We start from the raw sequence: 17,878 nt of genomic DNA, 5'->3' as shown, positions 1-17,878 counted from the left end.
TTTCAGCCCAAGTAGGTAAGTGACACATCCTCCCACAGAATTTCCAAAGGTTTTTGGAGAACAGTTTTAGGGAAAACTGAGAATGTGTTCTTCAGGAGCAACTTCTGCTGAAGAAGCTATTCAAAGAAGGGCTATGAAACAAAGCCAAGTCAAACAATATTTTATTCTGAGAGTTTAAAAGCCATGATGCTTCATGAAAGAATTTTGAGGTAAAGCCAGACCAAACCTTAAGGGACATCAGTATACCCCAGAGAGCCATGGGTTCCTGATCAATGAAAAAAAGAGTGAGTTAAGCCCTTCCACTAAAATAGCATACTTGGGGTTCGTCATAGATTCATGGGAGTGGATGGTGTACTTATCACCTCCATGGAGGTCAGTTCCTCTATCCAGCTGCACAGTCTATCTTCCCTCCTGGGAAAAATGATATCGGCCATACACATTGTCCCATGGGCACATCTACACTCCAGAGAAGTGCAGTGGTTTATTCTCTTATTCTCTGGGATACGGAGCATCATCACTCAAAGTCTGGCTCCCAAGGACGATCAGAGCATCGCTGGAATGGTGGAAATCTCTGGCTGTTGACAAAGGAATGTGTTTTCCAGAGCTGCAGAGGGAGACAGTGACCATGGACACAAATACTCTGGGTTGGGGGGCTCAGTGGAGGAGCAGGGTGGCCCAGGGCACATGGACCTTAGAAGAGTCTGCTTGCAGCATACATCTCCTAGCGTTGCGGGCAGTCGTTCTAGCCCTGGCACACTTTGAAAGACAGCTGCAAGGGAAACATGTGCTGGTACTAATGGACAATGTGACTACCAAGGCTCACATAAACAATGCCCAGTTACCCATGTTCATGACACTATATCAGGCACAAGGGTCTGAAGGTGCAAGGATCCGAGGGCACTTCATTGCCAGTGGCTGGGGGACTGCTTTACACTCTCCCCCCTACTGGTCATACTCAGAATAATCAGGAACAGGCAAAGATGATCCTTCTGGTGCCCTACTGGCCCAGAAGAGCATGGTTTGTGGACCTGACGTCGCTAGCCATAGCTCCCCCTTGGAGGCCCCCAACAACAGAGTGGTTGCTATCTCAGGGCTCAATCCAGCATCAGATCCAGGCTGGTTGCAACTGACCACTTGGCACTTGAGCAGCTCACCTTGAAACAACAGGGGGTACCAGATAATCTAGGTGACATAATTTTGGCCTCCAGGAGGCCATCCACAGAGAGGATATACTCATCCACCTGGAAGGCCTTTTGCTGATGATGCACAAAAATGAAATGTTTTCCCCTATATCTATCCATCATTGATGTTCTACAATTCCTAAGACAGGGACTGTCCCTCAACACCCTTAGGCATTAGGTGTTCATAATATTCTAGGGTATTAATTATTGTTCTTAGATTATTTTTAATATTTCTACCTGGTAAAAATCCATTCTGGTCTTCATGTATTATTCCATTTATAATGTTTTTAAACCTAGTAGCAAATATTGATATAAAAATTTTGTAATACAGCGATCCCTCGAGTTTCGCGATCTCGTTCTTCGCAAAACGCTATATCGCGATTTTTCCACCCGATGACGTCATACGTCATCACCAAGAGTCACTTCTCTGTCTCTTTCTCTTTCTTTCCTGTCATTCTCTGCTTCAATCATTTTCTCATTTCTCTTCCTTCCTTTCTCATCTTTCTTTCTCTCTCTCTTTCTCTATCTTGCTTCTTCCTCTCTCACACTCTCTTCCTCCCTCTCTCATCTCTTTCTTTCCTTCTCTCTCTTTCTCTATCTCTCCCCCTCTTGCTCTCGAGCGGCCGCCTAGCAGCTGATCTGCTCGGCAGCGCAGCACCAGCGAGGAGCCGAAGATCAGGGTTTCCCCAACCGGATCTTCGGCTCCTCGCTGGTCCCCAATTCCGCCAACATCAGGCTCTCCACACGCCCTTTCGCCGTAACACGAGAGCCTTCCGAAAACTCTTTCTGAGTGCCTCAGAGCAGCACCCCCACCCCTCTTTGATTCCCTCAACCCGCCCGGCCCCTCGCTCCCCTTTTCCACACTCCAACCGAGAGAGGAGTCCACGCTGCTCCGGCTGCCGTGTCTCCTTCTCCCTTCTCCTCCTCTTCTTCCCCGCTCTTCCATCCTCCGCCGCCGAGGTTGCCAGGAAGGGAGAAGAAGAGTCAATGAACGGCGCCAGCCGCCACCTCGCCCAACGCAAAGCGCGAGAGCCCAGACCTGGAGGCAACCCGCTCGCTGTCCGCGGCGCTTCGAGTTTCTCCTCCCGGAGGCGCGCTCGGCGCTCGCTGCAGCGGGGGAAGACCCAGGGAAGGTTCCTTTGTCTGCTGCCCACGGAAAGGGGAAACCCAGATCTTCGGCTGCAGCGAGCGCCGAGCGCGCCTCCGGGAGGAGAAACTCGAAGCGCCGCGGACAGCGAGCGGGTTGCCTCCGGGTCTGGGCTCTCGTGCTTTGCGTTGGGTGAGGCGGCGGCTGGCGCCGTTCATTGACTCTTCTTCTCCCTTCCTGGCGCTCGCTGTCCGCAGCGCTTCGAGTTTCTCCTCCCAGAGGCGCACTCGGCGCTCGCTGCAGCCGAAGATCAATGGCCAGAGGCTAGGGTCAAATGCTCCCATGCCTGATGGCATAAATAAGGTTTCAGGTTCTTACGAATGGCAAGGAGGGTGGGGGCAATATGAATCTCTGGGGGTAGTATGAATCTCTGGGGGTAGCTGATTCCAGAGGACCGGTCCCCACACAGAGAAGGCTCTTCTCCTTGGCCCCAACAAATGGCATTGTCTAGTTGATGGGACCTGGAGAAGGCCGACTCTGTGGGACCTAACCAGATTCATGCGGCAGAAGGTGGTCCTGTGAGTAATCTGATCTGATGCCATAGTCTGAGTCTTTATAGGTCCCAAGCTTTATAGGTCATGACCAACACTTCAAATTGTGCTCAGAAACCAATTGGCTGCCAATGCTGTGGAGTGCTGAAGAAACATGGACATACCTTGGGAGGTCCATGACTGCTCGTGCAGCTGCATTCTGCACAATTTGTAGTTTCTGAACACTCATTGTCAGCCAACACTGCATTCCAATTGGAGTCAAAGTCTGTCCAGATCTGAGCGATTTTATCTGCGAAAAACTTGTTAAAGTCCTCAGCTCTACCCTGAAAGGGTTCGTCAACTCCCCACTGGTTAAGGAGGGAGGGAGTCACCCTAAACAGAGCCACTGGGTGGGATTCCACAGAAGCGATCAGGGTGACATTATACGCACATCTTGTCACCCGGAGCGCCACTTTGTAAATCTTTTAAAAGTGTTCGGTCAGCTTCTTTTTTTATTTCTTCTTTTTGATATAGATTTTTATAAAATTCCATCACTATTTCCTTCTTTTCATTTGTTCTATATCTTATTATACCTTTACTATCTTCCAGTTTCTTTATCATTTTAGATTCTCTGTGTTTTCTCAATTTAAAAGCCAGCCATCATCCAGGTTTATTTGCATGTTCAAAATATTTGGGTCAGGTCCATGGTTGCCATGGTGGCCCTGAACTCCCGCGCGAACCCAGAGGATTCACCGAGTGACGGCAGATTAAAAACCTCCAAGACAATAAGTCTGGGGAATTCCACTGCCAGTCCAGCTACCTCCTCAAGCAGCACAGGCAGGGCTATTGACATGCAGCTGGAAGGCAGGTACATTAGTAACAAGCTCACCTGTACCCCTAGGTCCAACTTCACAAAGAGGGACTCGCAACCCAATATTTCATGAGCAGCAAGCTAGTGGTCTTCTTGGCTATAACAGCCACTCTTTCCCCCCCTCCCTGGGGTCGTGGCTGGTGCCACATCTGAGACCATTTTTGAGAGAGGAATCCCCCCCTCTAGGCCCAACCAGGTCTCAGTCACACATGCTAGGTTGGCCTCCTCCTCCAGGAATAAATCCTGGATGAGGAGAGCTTTATTTACAACTGACCTGGCATTAAGCAGCAACAGTCTGAGCCCAGGGTCTGGATTTTGCTGGTCATCAGTCCCCTGGGTTGAGGCAATGGGGCCCGAACAAGGGATCCCTTTCAAGCAGTGATTTCTAGTTCCCTGAGAATGGCCTACCCCATGTCTCCCTCCATATCTACCTCTCCCTAGTAAAACCGGAATATTGTGGTCCTTCATCACCCAGAAAGACTCTCCTATTCCTCCTGCCTCTACAGTGCCAAGTGAGCTGGCCCTTCTGTTCCCTATGGGGATAACTACAGAGAAAATGGAAAAGTGCACAAATTTGAGGAGGTGGGTGCATAAAGCACTGGTTCTATTATGTGGCATCAAGCAATGTAGAGTGAGTCTCTTGGTTGAGCTGTGAGTGTTAAAATTATATTTACATCATGTTAATTGAATTTTGGGTGTGTTTAAAATTTGAAATAAATGTTTAATTAATTTGTATCTTTGCTGTGATTTTGTTACTATTGCTTGCCAGTTTTTCCATGCAATGTTTGCAACTTTTTTCATTAATCAAATGTTTCATTGTTGGAGATCTGGGTAAGTGAACATATGATTTCCTATACAATATTTCTAACACAGTTATATAAATTTATAATTTCTTCCCACAAGTATTTTGGGTCCATTCATGCAAAGCTTTCTGACCCTTTTAAAACCTTACCTCTAGCTTTAAAAATATAGGTTTAGACTGGTGAAAGTTGAAATAATATTTATTTCTGTTGCTTATTTAAATTTTGCGTTTGATGGCCCGTAATTTGAGGCAATTTATTTATTTATTTATTTATTTATTACTTAGATTTGTATGCCGCCCCTCTCCGAAGACTCGGGGTGGCAATGGGGCCAGGAAAAGGGATCACTTTCAAGCAGCGATTTCTAGTTCCCTGAGAGCGGTCTACCCCATGCCTCCCGCCACATTTGCCTTTCCGCAGCAAAACCGGAATATTGCAGCCCCTCACCACCCCAGAGATAGACTCTCCCGCTCCTCCTGCCTCTACAGTGCCAAGTGAGCTGGCCCTTCCAGTCCCCATGGGGATAACTACAGAGAAAATGGAAAAATACACAGGTTTGAGGAGGTGGGTGCATATAGCACTGGTTTTATTATGTGGCATCATGCAATGTAGATTGAGTCTCTTGGTTGAACTGGGAGTGCTAAAATTATATTTACATTATGTTAATTGAATTTTGGGTCTGTTTACAATTTGAATTTTTTAAAATTAATTTGTAGTTTTCCATTCAATGTTATCGCAACTTTGTTTCATTAATCAAATGTTTCATTGTTGGAGACCAGGTGAAAGGTTGGAGACCATCGTAAGTGAACATACGATTTCCTATACAATATTTCTAACACGGTTATATAAATTTATAATTTCTTCCCACAAGTATTTCAGGTCCCTTAATGCAAAGCTTTCTGATCCTTTTAGAACCTTACATCTAGCTTTAAAAAATATAGGTATGGACTGGTGAAAGTTGAAACAATATTTATTTCTGTTGCTTATTTAAAATTTACGTTTGATGGCCCGTAATTTGCTATACTTCCCGTTCTTCCTACATCCCATATACAAGTCCTCTAAGTCTATTTCTTCAGGGTCCATTGTCAATTCAAAAGTGAAATTCTGGAGCAGATTGGCAAAGAACAGGAAGAGTTCCATATCCGCCAACGCCTCTCCTGAACATGCTCTCTTCCCTGCACACAAACACATGCAAAATGAAGTAGTTAATTGTCAATTAATTAATCAGTGACTCATTGAAAAGGGCAACTATATCAATCAAACAATTAATCAAATAAATATCCAAATCATTTATGCTTATAAAAATATAAGGTATTATCTTGGAAATAAGAAGACATAGTGAGAAAGAGATAAACTTTTATTGAAAAGTTTTGATTGCAAAACTATTCAGTTGTTTAATACTTTAAAAAAATAACATAAGATGTTATGTTATGTTATCAACAGACAACACTTCCAGGGAAGATATCCAGATGTGGGTTTCAGCAGGTTCTGACCAGTTCTGGAGAACTGATAGAAATTTTTTTGAGTAGCTCAGAGAACTAGTAAATATCACCTCTGACTGGCTCTGCCCCCATCTATTCTCTGCCTCCCAAGACCCAGCTGAATGGGAGCAAATGGGGATTTTGTGTTAACTCTCCCCTGGTGGGAATGGAGATTTTACAGTATCCTTCCCCTGCCACACCCACCAAGTCACACCTACCAAGCCATACCAAACTCACCCAAGCACGCCCACAAAACTGGGCCTAAGAAATTTTGAATCCCACCATTGAAGATATCCAACTGAAGACAGCTCCACAAATCTCTTCTGGTTCTAAAAGACTGAACACTCTCCATGTTTCAGTCAGATTATCTCAATGAATTAGCCATTTACCTAAGCATTTTCTGGGGATGCTTGTTTTAAATCTGGGAACAGGTATAGCCAGCAGCAAGAGCAGCAGAAAGAACAGCCCCCTCAGCATAGGTGAGGTAACATTTCAGAAATATTATAGGTAATTTTGGACAAACCATGGAGACCTCAGAACACCAAATCATCCATAACCCCTATGTTACCTGCAGAGAAAGGAATGTAGGCATCCTTCTTTTGAAATTTACCCTCCTCATTCAAGAAATGACATGGATCAAACTCTTTAGGCTGTTCCCAGCAGAGAGGATCAAAATGTACCGAAATGACTAATGGAGAAACACTTGTGCCCTTTATGAAGACAAAAATACAGAGAGCAAAGGTAGGTTTTCTCCCATAATAAAACAGACTATTCTCGGATCGTATAAAAAGTAACATTGATGCAATTTGCAACATTTCTATATGTCTGGTGTTTGACCAAGTCACGGGATTAAAAACCTTACAAAAATTATGTTATTTGAAGTGTAGAGCATTTTTAAGTTATTTATTCAAGAGCTTACTCCTTTTCTCCAACCGAAGAAAAGCCTTATTTTGAATTATTTTAGAAATCCCACCTAGTTTTGTTAACATTGTATTGCTTTGGTATATTATTTTTCTTTAGAGGCTTTAACACATATCTATATAGTGTTCTTTATCCAGAATGACATTGGGGGTTTATAACATTCCAAACCCACACAGAAGACTTGGACAGAGACAATGGAGGCCTACTTAGTACATTACAAGAAGTCCTTGACTACAAAAGTTCTCTTAGTGAGTGTTTGAAGTTACATTAGCACTAAAAAAAGAGAGTTATGAATGTTTTTCACATAACCGTTACAGCATCCCCACGCGATCAAAATTCAGAGGCGACTGATTCATATTTATGATAGTTTCAGTGTCCCAGGGTCATCATCACTGTTTGCAACTTTATGACAAGTGAAGCCAATGGGAAAACCAGATTCACTTAACAAGTATGCCATTAACTAAACAATTATTTAATAATACAACAAACACCAATTCACTTAATTTAATAATTAAGTGAATAATGATTTAATAATACCACAATTAGCAGTGATTAGTTTAACAACTGTGGCAAGAAAGATGATAAAATGGGGCAAAATTCAGTTAAAATGTCTCATTTAGCAACATAAATGTCTGGGCTCAATTGTGATCATAAGTCAAGGATGACTACTACTACTACTACTACTACTACTGCTGCTGCTGTTGCTGTTATTATTATTATTATTATTATTATTATTATTATTATTATTATTATTATTATTTATTAGATTTGTATGCCACCCCTCTCCGGAGACTCGGAGTGGCTGTCCAGTTGCTCACTAATAATTTATTTATTTATTTATTTATTATTTGGATTTGTATGCCGCCCCTCTCCGAAGACTCGGGGCGGCTGTTGCATGTGTTCTTCACAATTCTCTGACAGGCCTTCCTTTCAGTTTGTTTTTTCTTGCAGGAATTTCATTGCCAGATTAATAATATCATTTGCGCTTTAAAATGGAAAAATAAGTTGGTTTGCTATTTTCAGCCCTGTGTGAATTTGTCGAAGCTTGGAACTCATTACCAGACTCAATAGTCTCAACCCCTAACCCCCAACATTTCTCCCTTAGACTATCCACAATTGACCTCTCCAAGTTCCTAAGAGGTCAGTAAGGGGCATACATAAGTGCACTAGTGTGCCTTTCGTCCCCTGTCCAATTGTCTTTCCTTTATCCCATATATCATATATATTTTCTTCCTTTCATATATCTTCTCCTCTATTTTATATTTTTCTTGATATATATTACCTCATGTCTATTCTCCTCTATATGTATTGTATATTGGACAAAACAAACAAACAAATAAATAAATAAATAAATAAAACATGGCTCTGGTCTCGGAAGTGAAAGTTTCTATCAACTTTAAAAGTCACTTAATCTGGCAGCAATGCTCCCTCCCCCCCTAGTGGTTGTGAAGGAACCTAGCAATCACATTTTCAGATATACCCTCTTCAAGCCTCCTCACAGCATCAGCAGCACCACTTATTTATTTATACTCTACCCGAGTGCTATAAAGCAATAAACGCTATATCAGCAAACAATAACCCTGTGCTCAGATATGCCAGCTAAAAAAACTCCCAAAACTCCCAGGTAAATAATCCTTATAACTCCAGCAAACTTTGCTTTAAATGCAATGACTCAATTAATATACAAGAAGGATCTAAAAAATGTCACTCCTGCAACAAAACAGCTCACCACACCTGCCTTAACATAAATAAACATATAATGGCTTTTCTTCAAGATAATTCCTCCTTCTACTATTTCTGCCCATCTTATATTCCCAAACCTAACTCCTTCAGCAACTCATTTGATGACATTTTCACCCTAATAGCATTCTCTAAAACACAACAATCATACATACAAAACATCGAACCACGGCTTGCCTCCATTGAAAAAACCATCCAAGATTTGATAAACGCTAAAGGACCAAAACAAATACCTGACACCACTCTACCACTACCAGTTTATATTCCACCAAGGCCTCTACAACCGCTACCTCCAAATCCAACTGCCAACATCCCCACCCTCATGAAAGATGCCATGGAGCATGAACAAAATGTCAGAATGCCATCCTATTTGGCCTTGAGGAAAATGGGGAATCTGATCTAGCAAATATACATAACATCATTCGCAGCCAGCATCATAAAACAATTGTCCCTGATGACATCTTAGAGGTCACTAGAAACGGGCCTGAACTTAGGTACAGTGATGGATCAATGGCTCCCCGATTCTGTAGAGTTGTTTGCAAAAGTGAAACTACCAAACAACAATTCATCAAGACTTTGAACTCCATCGCCAGAAATAACACCAACTACAGCAAACTTAGATCCAGACCAGATCTATCTCTACTTCAACGGATCCACTCTCATGAACTTCGGGCCGAACTTAAGAGACGTCAAGATCTTGGTGAAACTGACCCATACATAGATTACTGCACTGAATGCATCAAAACCAAGACACACAACCCTCCCTTCATCTTCTAGCCATCCTACACTTCTATCCCTACCACCCCTCATCAGCAAATGGACATCCCTAACACTTCCAACCATGAATAGGGAAGCGCCCCCCTTACTACCTTAAGGCAATCCAATTTCAATCCAACTCGGCCCTATTTCAATCCAGAACCCAAAATCAACCTTAAATGTAAACTAATCAATGCAAGAAGTATAACCAACAAGTTGTCTGAATTCCTCCTATTATTAGACACCAACATATTTGATGTAATCTTTGTCTGTGAAACATGGCTAAATTCATCCTATCATGACTCCATCATCACATCAAATAACTACCTTGTTTTCTGATCTGACCAAGAATCCCCCAGAGGAGGCGGTGTAGCTATATTCTATTAAAAAACACTCAATCTAAAAAACATCCAAATTGCACATGATCTTATCCTCCCTGAAACCATTATATGTGATCTTTCCCTCAATACTACACTCCGCTTCCTACTATGCTTTAAAAAAAATATATATTTTTATTGGTTTTGCACATAGAGTTACATAAAACAAACATAAAATGGTGCACAGTGCATGTATCCATGAAGGGTTCTGATCTGATAGCTCTAACTGCTAGTTCTCTGCTTTACAAGGCAGAGTTCACCAGATCGAATCCCAGTAAAGGAAAGGGTGTGGCTAGCTGATGAGGCCAGAACAAATGCCATTTCTTCCTTGTATATAGTGTTAGGGGTGGAGATTTGGTTTGAATGTAGCAAATAGATTGGGTGACTATGTTTTAGTGATCTGATTGGTTGGTGGAATCATAATTACTAGAATGATTGACATGGTGATTATTATGAAGTGTTTTTTTGTTTAAGGCTGGTTTCCAAATCTCTGGTAGGCAGGACGTATCGTCCCTTTTATTCATGCAGAGGGGGTGTTTCTGAATCTCTATAGCTTCTAAAGTGATTCTTCTATATAAATTTTCTGTTTTGGAAAGTAATTTGGTTTTTTCAAAGTCAATTTCGTGCCCTGTTTTTTTAATGTGCTGGACAAGGGAGGAAGTCTTTTCTTCTTTTTTAACTGCATTCTTATGTTCTGCAATGCGTGCACTTACTCTTCGATTGGTTTGTCCAATGTATGTGGCTGCACATGTTTTGCAAGGGATTTCATAGATTCCTGGGTGTTCTAATTGGATTTTATCTTTTGGGTTCCTTAGGATATTTGATATTTTTTGGTTAGTGAAAAATGAAGTTTTGATGTTATGTTTGTGCAGAATTTTACTAATTTTGTCTGTGGTGCCCTTGATGTAAGGGAGGAGGGTGGTACCATTGTCCTGTTCTTGATCTTGATTTTTGGGGGGTGTCTCTTTTTTGATTAGGTTTGTATATATATATAATTTTCTTAGCTCTACTTTGCATTTGTTATTATTAAAAGCATGATTGGAGTTTATTTTTTACGTTTTTGCCACAGATTCTACTCAGCATATAACCTTTCACCTTATTCCATCAGCCATCAGCTTCTCCAATTTATTTTCATCAAAATTGTTTAATCTTATTTCCATGATTTCAGAATGAATGTGATCCACCATGTACCAGTACCAGTTCTCTAATGTCCATTTTATAGACTCTTTCCAACCCAATACCACTACCGCTTGAGCACTTTCCAGTGCTGCAGTTTTTATTTCTTTAAAATCTCTTAGTTCTCTTTGTTTAATTAATATCACTATTTCTTTTGTAATTATCCAGTTAATATTTAGCATTTTATTTATTTCGTTCTGTACTTCCTTCCAAAGTTTCTGAAGTTCAACACATTCCCAGAACATATGCATAAAAATTCCTTTCTTTTGGCAACCGTGCCAACAGTTACCTTTCCCTTTCCCCTGGAAGTGTGCAAGTTGTGCTGGTGTATAATACCATTTATGTAAAATTTTTCTTCTCATCTCTTTAACTCTTGTATTCTTAATCTTATATATATTTTCTACTATTTCTTTCATTTCACTTTCGTCTATTTATAAATCATTTTGCCAGCATCTTGTTAAGCCTTTTATTACTCCCTCTTCAGCTTGCGATAACATTCTGTATATATTATTAGCTTGGCTTTTGTATCATTAATCTTTTCTTTTAATATTTTCTCTAAGAAATTTTCTTCTCTCAAGACAGTTCCTTTATTCTCACTTTTATTTAAATATTTATATATTGCATTGATCTGCAGCCATTTCTGTTGACCCAGCCACCATTCCAGCCGAGTTCTGCTAACTCTTCCATCCTTCTCATATAATTGTTCAATTCTCATTATCCCTTTACTATTTAATTCTTTTATAATTCTGCTTAAGTTAACATCATTACCTGTATTCAATACATGTAACGTTGATAATTTTGAATTACCAATTCCCAATTTCCCCCGCCATTTAAACCATATTTCTAAAACTGCTTTCAGAGGGTCAGTTAAATTATTAATTTCTATTTTACTCCATTTTTTAAATAATAACTCCTTATTATTTATATTATTGATTTCCTTTTCCAATTTCACCCACTTCTTTCCCCCCCATAACTGTAGTTCCATTAATCTTTCTATTTGAAATGCTTCCCTATATAACTCTAAGCTCGGGCTTCCCCACCCCCCTCTTTCTCATGGGCAAACAGCCATCTTTTTCTTATTCTAGGTCTTTTGTTTCCTTCAATCCAAAAGTTTAGTTTACTGTCCCATTCCCTCAATTTTGCCCCAGGAAAGGTACCTGGTAAAACCTGAAATAAATACATCACTTTTGGAATAATCATCATTTTAAGGGCTCTAATCTTTGCCATTCTTCTCAACCTTTTTTTCTTCCAGTTTTTTATCTGCTTTTGAAGTCTCTTCCATATTGAGTTATAACCCCAAAATATGAACAAGCGGGATGATACCTCCCGCCTACCAGACATCTGGAAACCAGCCCTCAAGCGTAACCCAGCCATAAAAACAGAAACTAGACTCAGAACACATATTGCAAAACAATCAAGTAGCCTGCAAGCTCCAACTACCCAGGATATCACGCCTAATCAACAACCATTAACTAATCAGCATACTTCAGCTACATCAACGACCCCAGATGTTACCCCACTGACTCACCAGGAAGTTTCTACACAGCAGGCAATTGCTGAGCCATCAAACCACACCCAGCCACCAGTATTTATAGAAGGAAGGCAGCTTAGGTCTCGCAGTGTTCGCCTTAGAAAAAGGACAGAAACACCAGCCTGAAGATGATGAGTGGGACCTCATCGAAACGTCACCAGAAATGATGACTGAGTTTATATTTTTGCATCTATGACTATACTCTATGTCCTTTTGTTCTGGGTAGAGTTTCCTGTTTCTTGCCAGAGTAAAGCAGAAAAGCCCAGCTGACCTGTAATCTTCGCTTGTTCTGTAGGGCTATATAAATACAATTTTTAACAGGTTATGGGACCAGTCCTAGCAAATAAGCAAGCAAATAAGTGCAAGATACAGCAAGAGAAAGAAGACTGTTACAGAATTTTTTTTAAAAAGGCCAGTAACACAACTGAAACAAAACTTTCATTTGCAAATCTGACAAACCAGAACTACCAGTCTTGGAATTCAATATGAAGATGTTTCTAATAAGGAAACGTACATGGAAATGTATAGATTAAGTTAGGCTAAGACTGTAATCTGGGACATTGGCTCTCTAAGATCTTCAAGCAATTGACATAACCACACAACTTCTTGACTGGCATGGGCAGCAGCAATGTATTCTGCCTCTGTGGAAGATGAAGCCACTGTAGTCTAATTTTTGCTGGACCAAGATATAGGACTGTTTCCTAATGTAAATAAGTAACCAATTGTGGATATACAAATACTTAGGTCACTTGCCCAGTCAGAGTCCACATATCCTACAAGATTCAAATCACCATCTCCAGAAATATCTTACAGACTCGAGCAATCTGCTCAAGCATGAAATTTAAAAATAAACAAAGTCTTATTAGGCAACAGATTCATATGAAGAAGAGCTGACCCATGTCTACACTGAAAATGTGTAGATTTTGAATATTTGTACATTTTACACTATGTGGATGATTTGTTTGTTGCTCACAAAAGAGATAAGAAAATTGCAGAGTTGACTGCAGTGCTTAAATAGCATTTTGAGACTAAAGATCTTGGAGATGTGATATATTACCTAGGAATTAACATACATGTAAAAACGTTGGTGTAAGTGAATCACATCAGAGATACTGGGCATCATTCAAAAGAGTCATGAGATATTTCAAGCAAACATAGGACTTGACCAGTAAAGGGCTACCAAAATTTTACTACCATAGTGTGGGCGTGGCTTATGCAGGATACCCTGCATTTTCTTTCATCATATTTCAGTGCAAATTGGGTGCTCTGTGGTGGAGCTCCATTTTAGCTACCCCCCCTGCATTCCCCACCCTCCCTGTCCAGGCAATAGCCCACTCTTGCTTGAGTCTGAAGCTGTCTGCAGGTTGTGATTTGAACCTCATGGGTTATTTACTCTGATTGGGCAAGTGACCTAAGTACTCAGAAATCCACATCTTTGTCTAGCAAGAAGCAGACCTCAGTAGCTTTGTCTTCTATAGAGGCAGAATATGTTGCTGCTACCTATGTCACTCATGAAGGTGTGGGGTTATGTCAATTGCTTGAAGATCTTAGAGAAACAATATATCCTAGTCTACATTCCTATATGAGGACATTTAAGGATGCATCGAACCTACCAACTAATGAGAAGATCAATGCAAGAACAAAGCACATTGATGTAGGACAGTGATGGCGAACCTATGGTACGGGTGCCACGGGTGGCATGCAGAACCCTATCTGCTGGCACGTGAGCCATTGCCTTAGCTCAGCTCCAGTGTACATGTATGTGCTGGCCAGCTGATATTTGGCTCACACAGAGGCTCTGGGAGGGCGTTCTTTGGCTTCCAGAGAGCCTCCAGGGAGATGAGAGAGGGTGTCTTTACTCTTCCCCAGCTGCAGGGAAGCATTTGGAGCCTGGGGAGGGTGAAACACGAGCCTGCTAGGCCCATAAGAAATTGGGAAGCAGTCCATTTCTGGCCTGCAGACAGCCTCTAGGGGGTGGGGGAATCTATTTTCTCCCTCCACAGGCATTGAATTATGGGTGTGGGCACTCGCACAGGCTCTTCCTGGCCCGCAGCTGCTGCTGCCCCCTCTCCGCTGCCGCCGCTGCTTCTCCTTCTTTCCTCTCCTTCCTCCATCACCGCCACTTCCTCTGACTGCCTGCACCCCAATCATGGCCACTGCTGCTTCTCTCTCTTTCGGCTGCTTGCTCGGCTCTGCCAAAGCATCTCTCTCGGGCAGGCCGGTCATAGACAGTGGGTGACCTGCATGCGGCCCACGGGCCGCCCCTTGCCAGGGTCTAGCTTATTCTCTCACCTTTTCTGAATAGAGGTTCACTTTTCCTGCCACTACTGTTAAACAGAAAGGCCCATGTTGACTGTTCTTAGTCAACACTTTGTTCTATAGAGCTATATAAACAGAGTTTATCTGTAACAATTATGATTAAAATGTGAACAAAGTCCTCATTTTCTTACTAAACATCCCCGAGTCAGTAATGCAAATAAAAAAGAATTAACTTAGCTAAGAACCACAATAGATACCAATGATATCAACAGGGATGGGACATGTACAAACCACGATCGAAACATTTAAATACATAGTTAAAGGGTTAAATAAGGTTCAGGAGGGAAGTGTTTTTAATACAAAAGTGAACACAAGGGAGCACAATCTGAGGTTAGTTGGGGGAAAGATCAGAAGCAATGTGAGAAAACATTATTTTACTGAAAGAGTAGTAGATGCTTGGAACAAACGTCCAGCAGACGTGGTTGGTAAATCCACAGTAACTGAATTTAAACATGCCTGGGATAAACACATATCTACTCTAAGATAAAATACAGGAAATAGCATAAGGGCAGACTAGATGGACCATGAGGTCTTTTTCTGCCATCAATATTCTATGTTTCTATGTGTAAGATTGTTGATGAAATTTGCAAATAAATAAAGTATACTATAAAATCCAATAGCCTAAAATTCAATCAGGCTCACAAATATATAAGCAACAATTATTGGAGAAGGTTTATCGTACTACAGTTATAGATAGATATCCACATGCAAGATGGATCATAGACACTGATCTGATTTTTCACACCTTAGGGATGAAGTGTCCTTTGAAAATCACATCTTGGGTTGTCATACGAGGGAAGCCATTATTGCTTGATTGCACAAAACGTAGGACCTCATGAACAAATGCATTGGTGTACGGCAGCTTCATTCTGTCCTCTATGGAGGCGCTACGGTTTGCTCCCACAACATCATCTATTTCTTCATGGGCTTTTGCTACAATAAATCATATTTTTAAAGCAGAAATATTGATTTAAAAATTATCTCAGACTCAAAATGCACAGAACCTTAATTATGGATAATCAAAAATGCACTTTAGTTTCTTATTTCCCAATTTCACAGATGTTTGAGCTCATTCACAAAGATGTTTGTCATACATTGCTCCCATCTTAGAATTGGGGGGGAAAGCAGATCAACATAAAATATACTTTCCCACCACGTGCCTTTAAAGGATAGCTAAACAGGCCATTCTGTGCCACTGTCCATTTAGCTTGGATAAATCCATCACCAAGTCCATGCAGAATATGGTCCAAAATGGAAGATGCTTCGAAGATTCAGTCATTCCATCCAATCATTTATACAACCTGCTATCTTCCCTGCCTACTCTACTCAGTAATTTATCCCTTGGTAGCATTGTGGCTGCCCCAGTCAATGTGACAGTAGATGGTAGCAAAATGAATACCAAACTATAGCCCTTTGCTCCTGCCCTTTAGTCAATCAACAGTTCAGGAATAATTTTGAAGAATCTCTCTGTGTAGCAGAGAACAGTCACTGTCATGCATCAAAATCCCTTTTTTGAACTCTGGATCTTGATTACAGAAATCTGGATGATCGTATTCTTGTAGTTAGAGATGGAGAATTTGCTGTCATTCTATTTTTCAGCAAAATAACTCTGAAACACTGACCAAGTGTTGCATGGGTTATCTAGTGGGTTTTTAAAAAACAAACAAACATGATCTAGGGGACATGCAAATCACTGTAAACAATGCTTAGACTATTGTAACATTTTCATTATCCTGTTATTTGAAATCTGTTTAAAAGACTAATTGGGAAGCTGTCATTAACACATTGGATTGTCAATAGAAATATCTGGAAATAACCTGTAAAAAGGTGGGCAAATCCCAACCCGTAGTTTTTCTTTGTACCTTGAAATTGATATCTGACAGACAAAATCCAAACAAAGAATATCACTTTATATACCTTGAACATTTGGAAACCTTGCTAGAAGGTTAAGGCCAAATGAGATTAAAGTGCTTGTGCTATCTGTCCCAGCAATGAAAAGCTCAAACACAGACATTACCAAGTCTTCAACAGAGAGATTGGAAGAATCTTCTTCCTGTAAAATAAGGCAGAAAAAAATAAAGAGGCAGCAATTTGTAACATACTGCTTCATCATCATGTTATGAAAATTCTACCTACTTCTCATTTTACTTTTCTTTTAGATTAATTTATAGAGTAGGCAGAGAATAATCCAAGATAGAGTTTTCTCTACGTCCAAGTTGCATTCAAAAGCTACTGGCTAGGCACAGAATGTGTAACGCAGGAACTCAGGAACTGAAGCCGATGTAGAATGAAGAAAATTCAGCAGAAACTGGTTGAAGAGGTTTTATCTCTCCTATTCTTCTATTTACAGAAAGTACTTTACTATAACTATAAACCAGTAAACCAATCCACCCACAACCAACCATACATCAGAACTAACCACAAAACTAACCAGAAGACTAACCACAACCGCTGCAAAGGTGCATTGCTTTTTATACTTTTCTAGCCCAATCAGGTTGCGGCTTAATCACTATGACTCAGCAGTATGACAGCTTTGCATACCCACAACCTTTTAACCTTAAATGGAATATTACCTAGGATAGTAATAATCCTTGACAATCTATTTTCTATATTAATTTGAATATGAAGTTAATGTGTGGTTGGATCAGATAGATCAATGTTTAAATAAATCCAAATGAAGTAGGCAGCTTCTTTTTCTGTCCTGTATCATCATTACAGTAATGGGTTGCAGCTGGTATGGCTGGGATCGGGGCTCTGATAGTGAAAATGGAGATGTGCATGCATATCCGTGCCCAGGATGCGTGCACACATGAGATTTGGCTTCTGCGCATATGTGGAAGCAAAGAAATCACCCAAAATCAGTGAAATGTCATGCAAAAGAGTGTCCTCGCATGAGATTTTGCTTGTGCATGTGCAGAAATTGAATCTCGCACCGATGGGCACGCATGTACCTGCCAGACATACACGCACCCATGATGGTCCCAGAGAGCGTACCAGTTGCAACTGGTAAGTGAAACCCTCACCTGATCATCAACTCTTGCCTAAAATCTTACCAGTTTTGCAGCTAGTGTAACACAGAATTTCCCTCTTATCTGCTCTTCGTGGAAT

General features: G+C 40.9%; 1 protein-coding gene across 1 annotated transcript in view; it reads right to left on the bottom strand.

Annotated features, from left to right (window-relative positions):
- Positions 1-942: 942 nt before the first annotated feature.
- The window catches only part of LOC139159441 (cytochrome P450 2C23-like), a 33,793-nt gene continuing 16,857 nt past the window's right edge, over positions 943-17,878 (bottom strand). The window contains exons 7-11 of the mRNA XM_070736758.1: positions 16,688-16,823; positions 15,516-15,703; positions 6,519-6,660; positions 5,468-5,644; positions 943-1,154 (exon numbers count right to left, since the gene is read on the bottom strand). Of these exons, the coding sequence (XP_070592859.1) occupies positions 943-1,154; positions 5,468-5,644; positions 6,519-6,660; positions 15,516-15,703; positions 16,688-16,823 (855 nt within the window). The remainder of the gene's footprint in view (positions 1,155-5,467; positions 5,645-6,518; positions 6,661-15,515; positions 15,704-16,687; positions 16,824-17,878) is intronic.

The sequence above is a fragment of the Erythrolamprus reginae genome, chromosome 2, assembly GCF_031021105.1.
Source record: "Erythrolamprus reginae isolate rEryReg1 chromosome 2, rEryReg1.hap1, whole genome shotgun sequence".
NCBI classification, from domain to species: Eukaryota; Metazoa; Chordata; class Lepidosauria; order Squamata; family Dipsadidae; genus Erythrolamprus; species Erythrolamprus reginae.
Note: the sequence above shows the minus strand (reverse complement) of the source record. Positions and strands in the feature narration are given on the sequence as shown.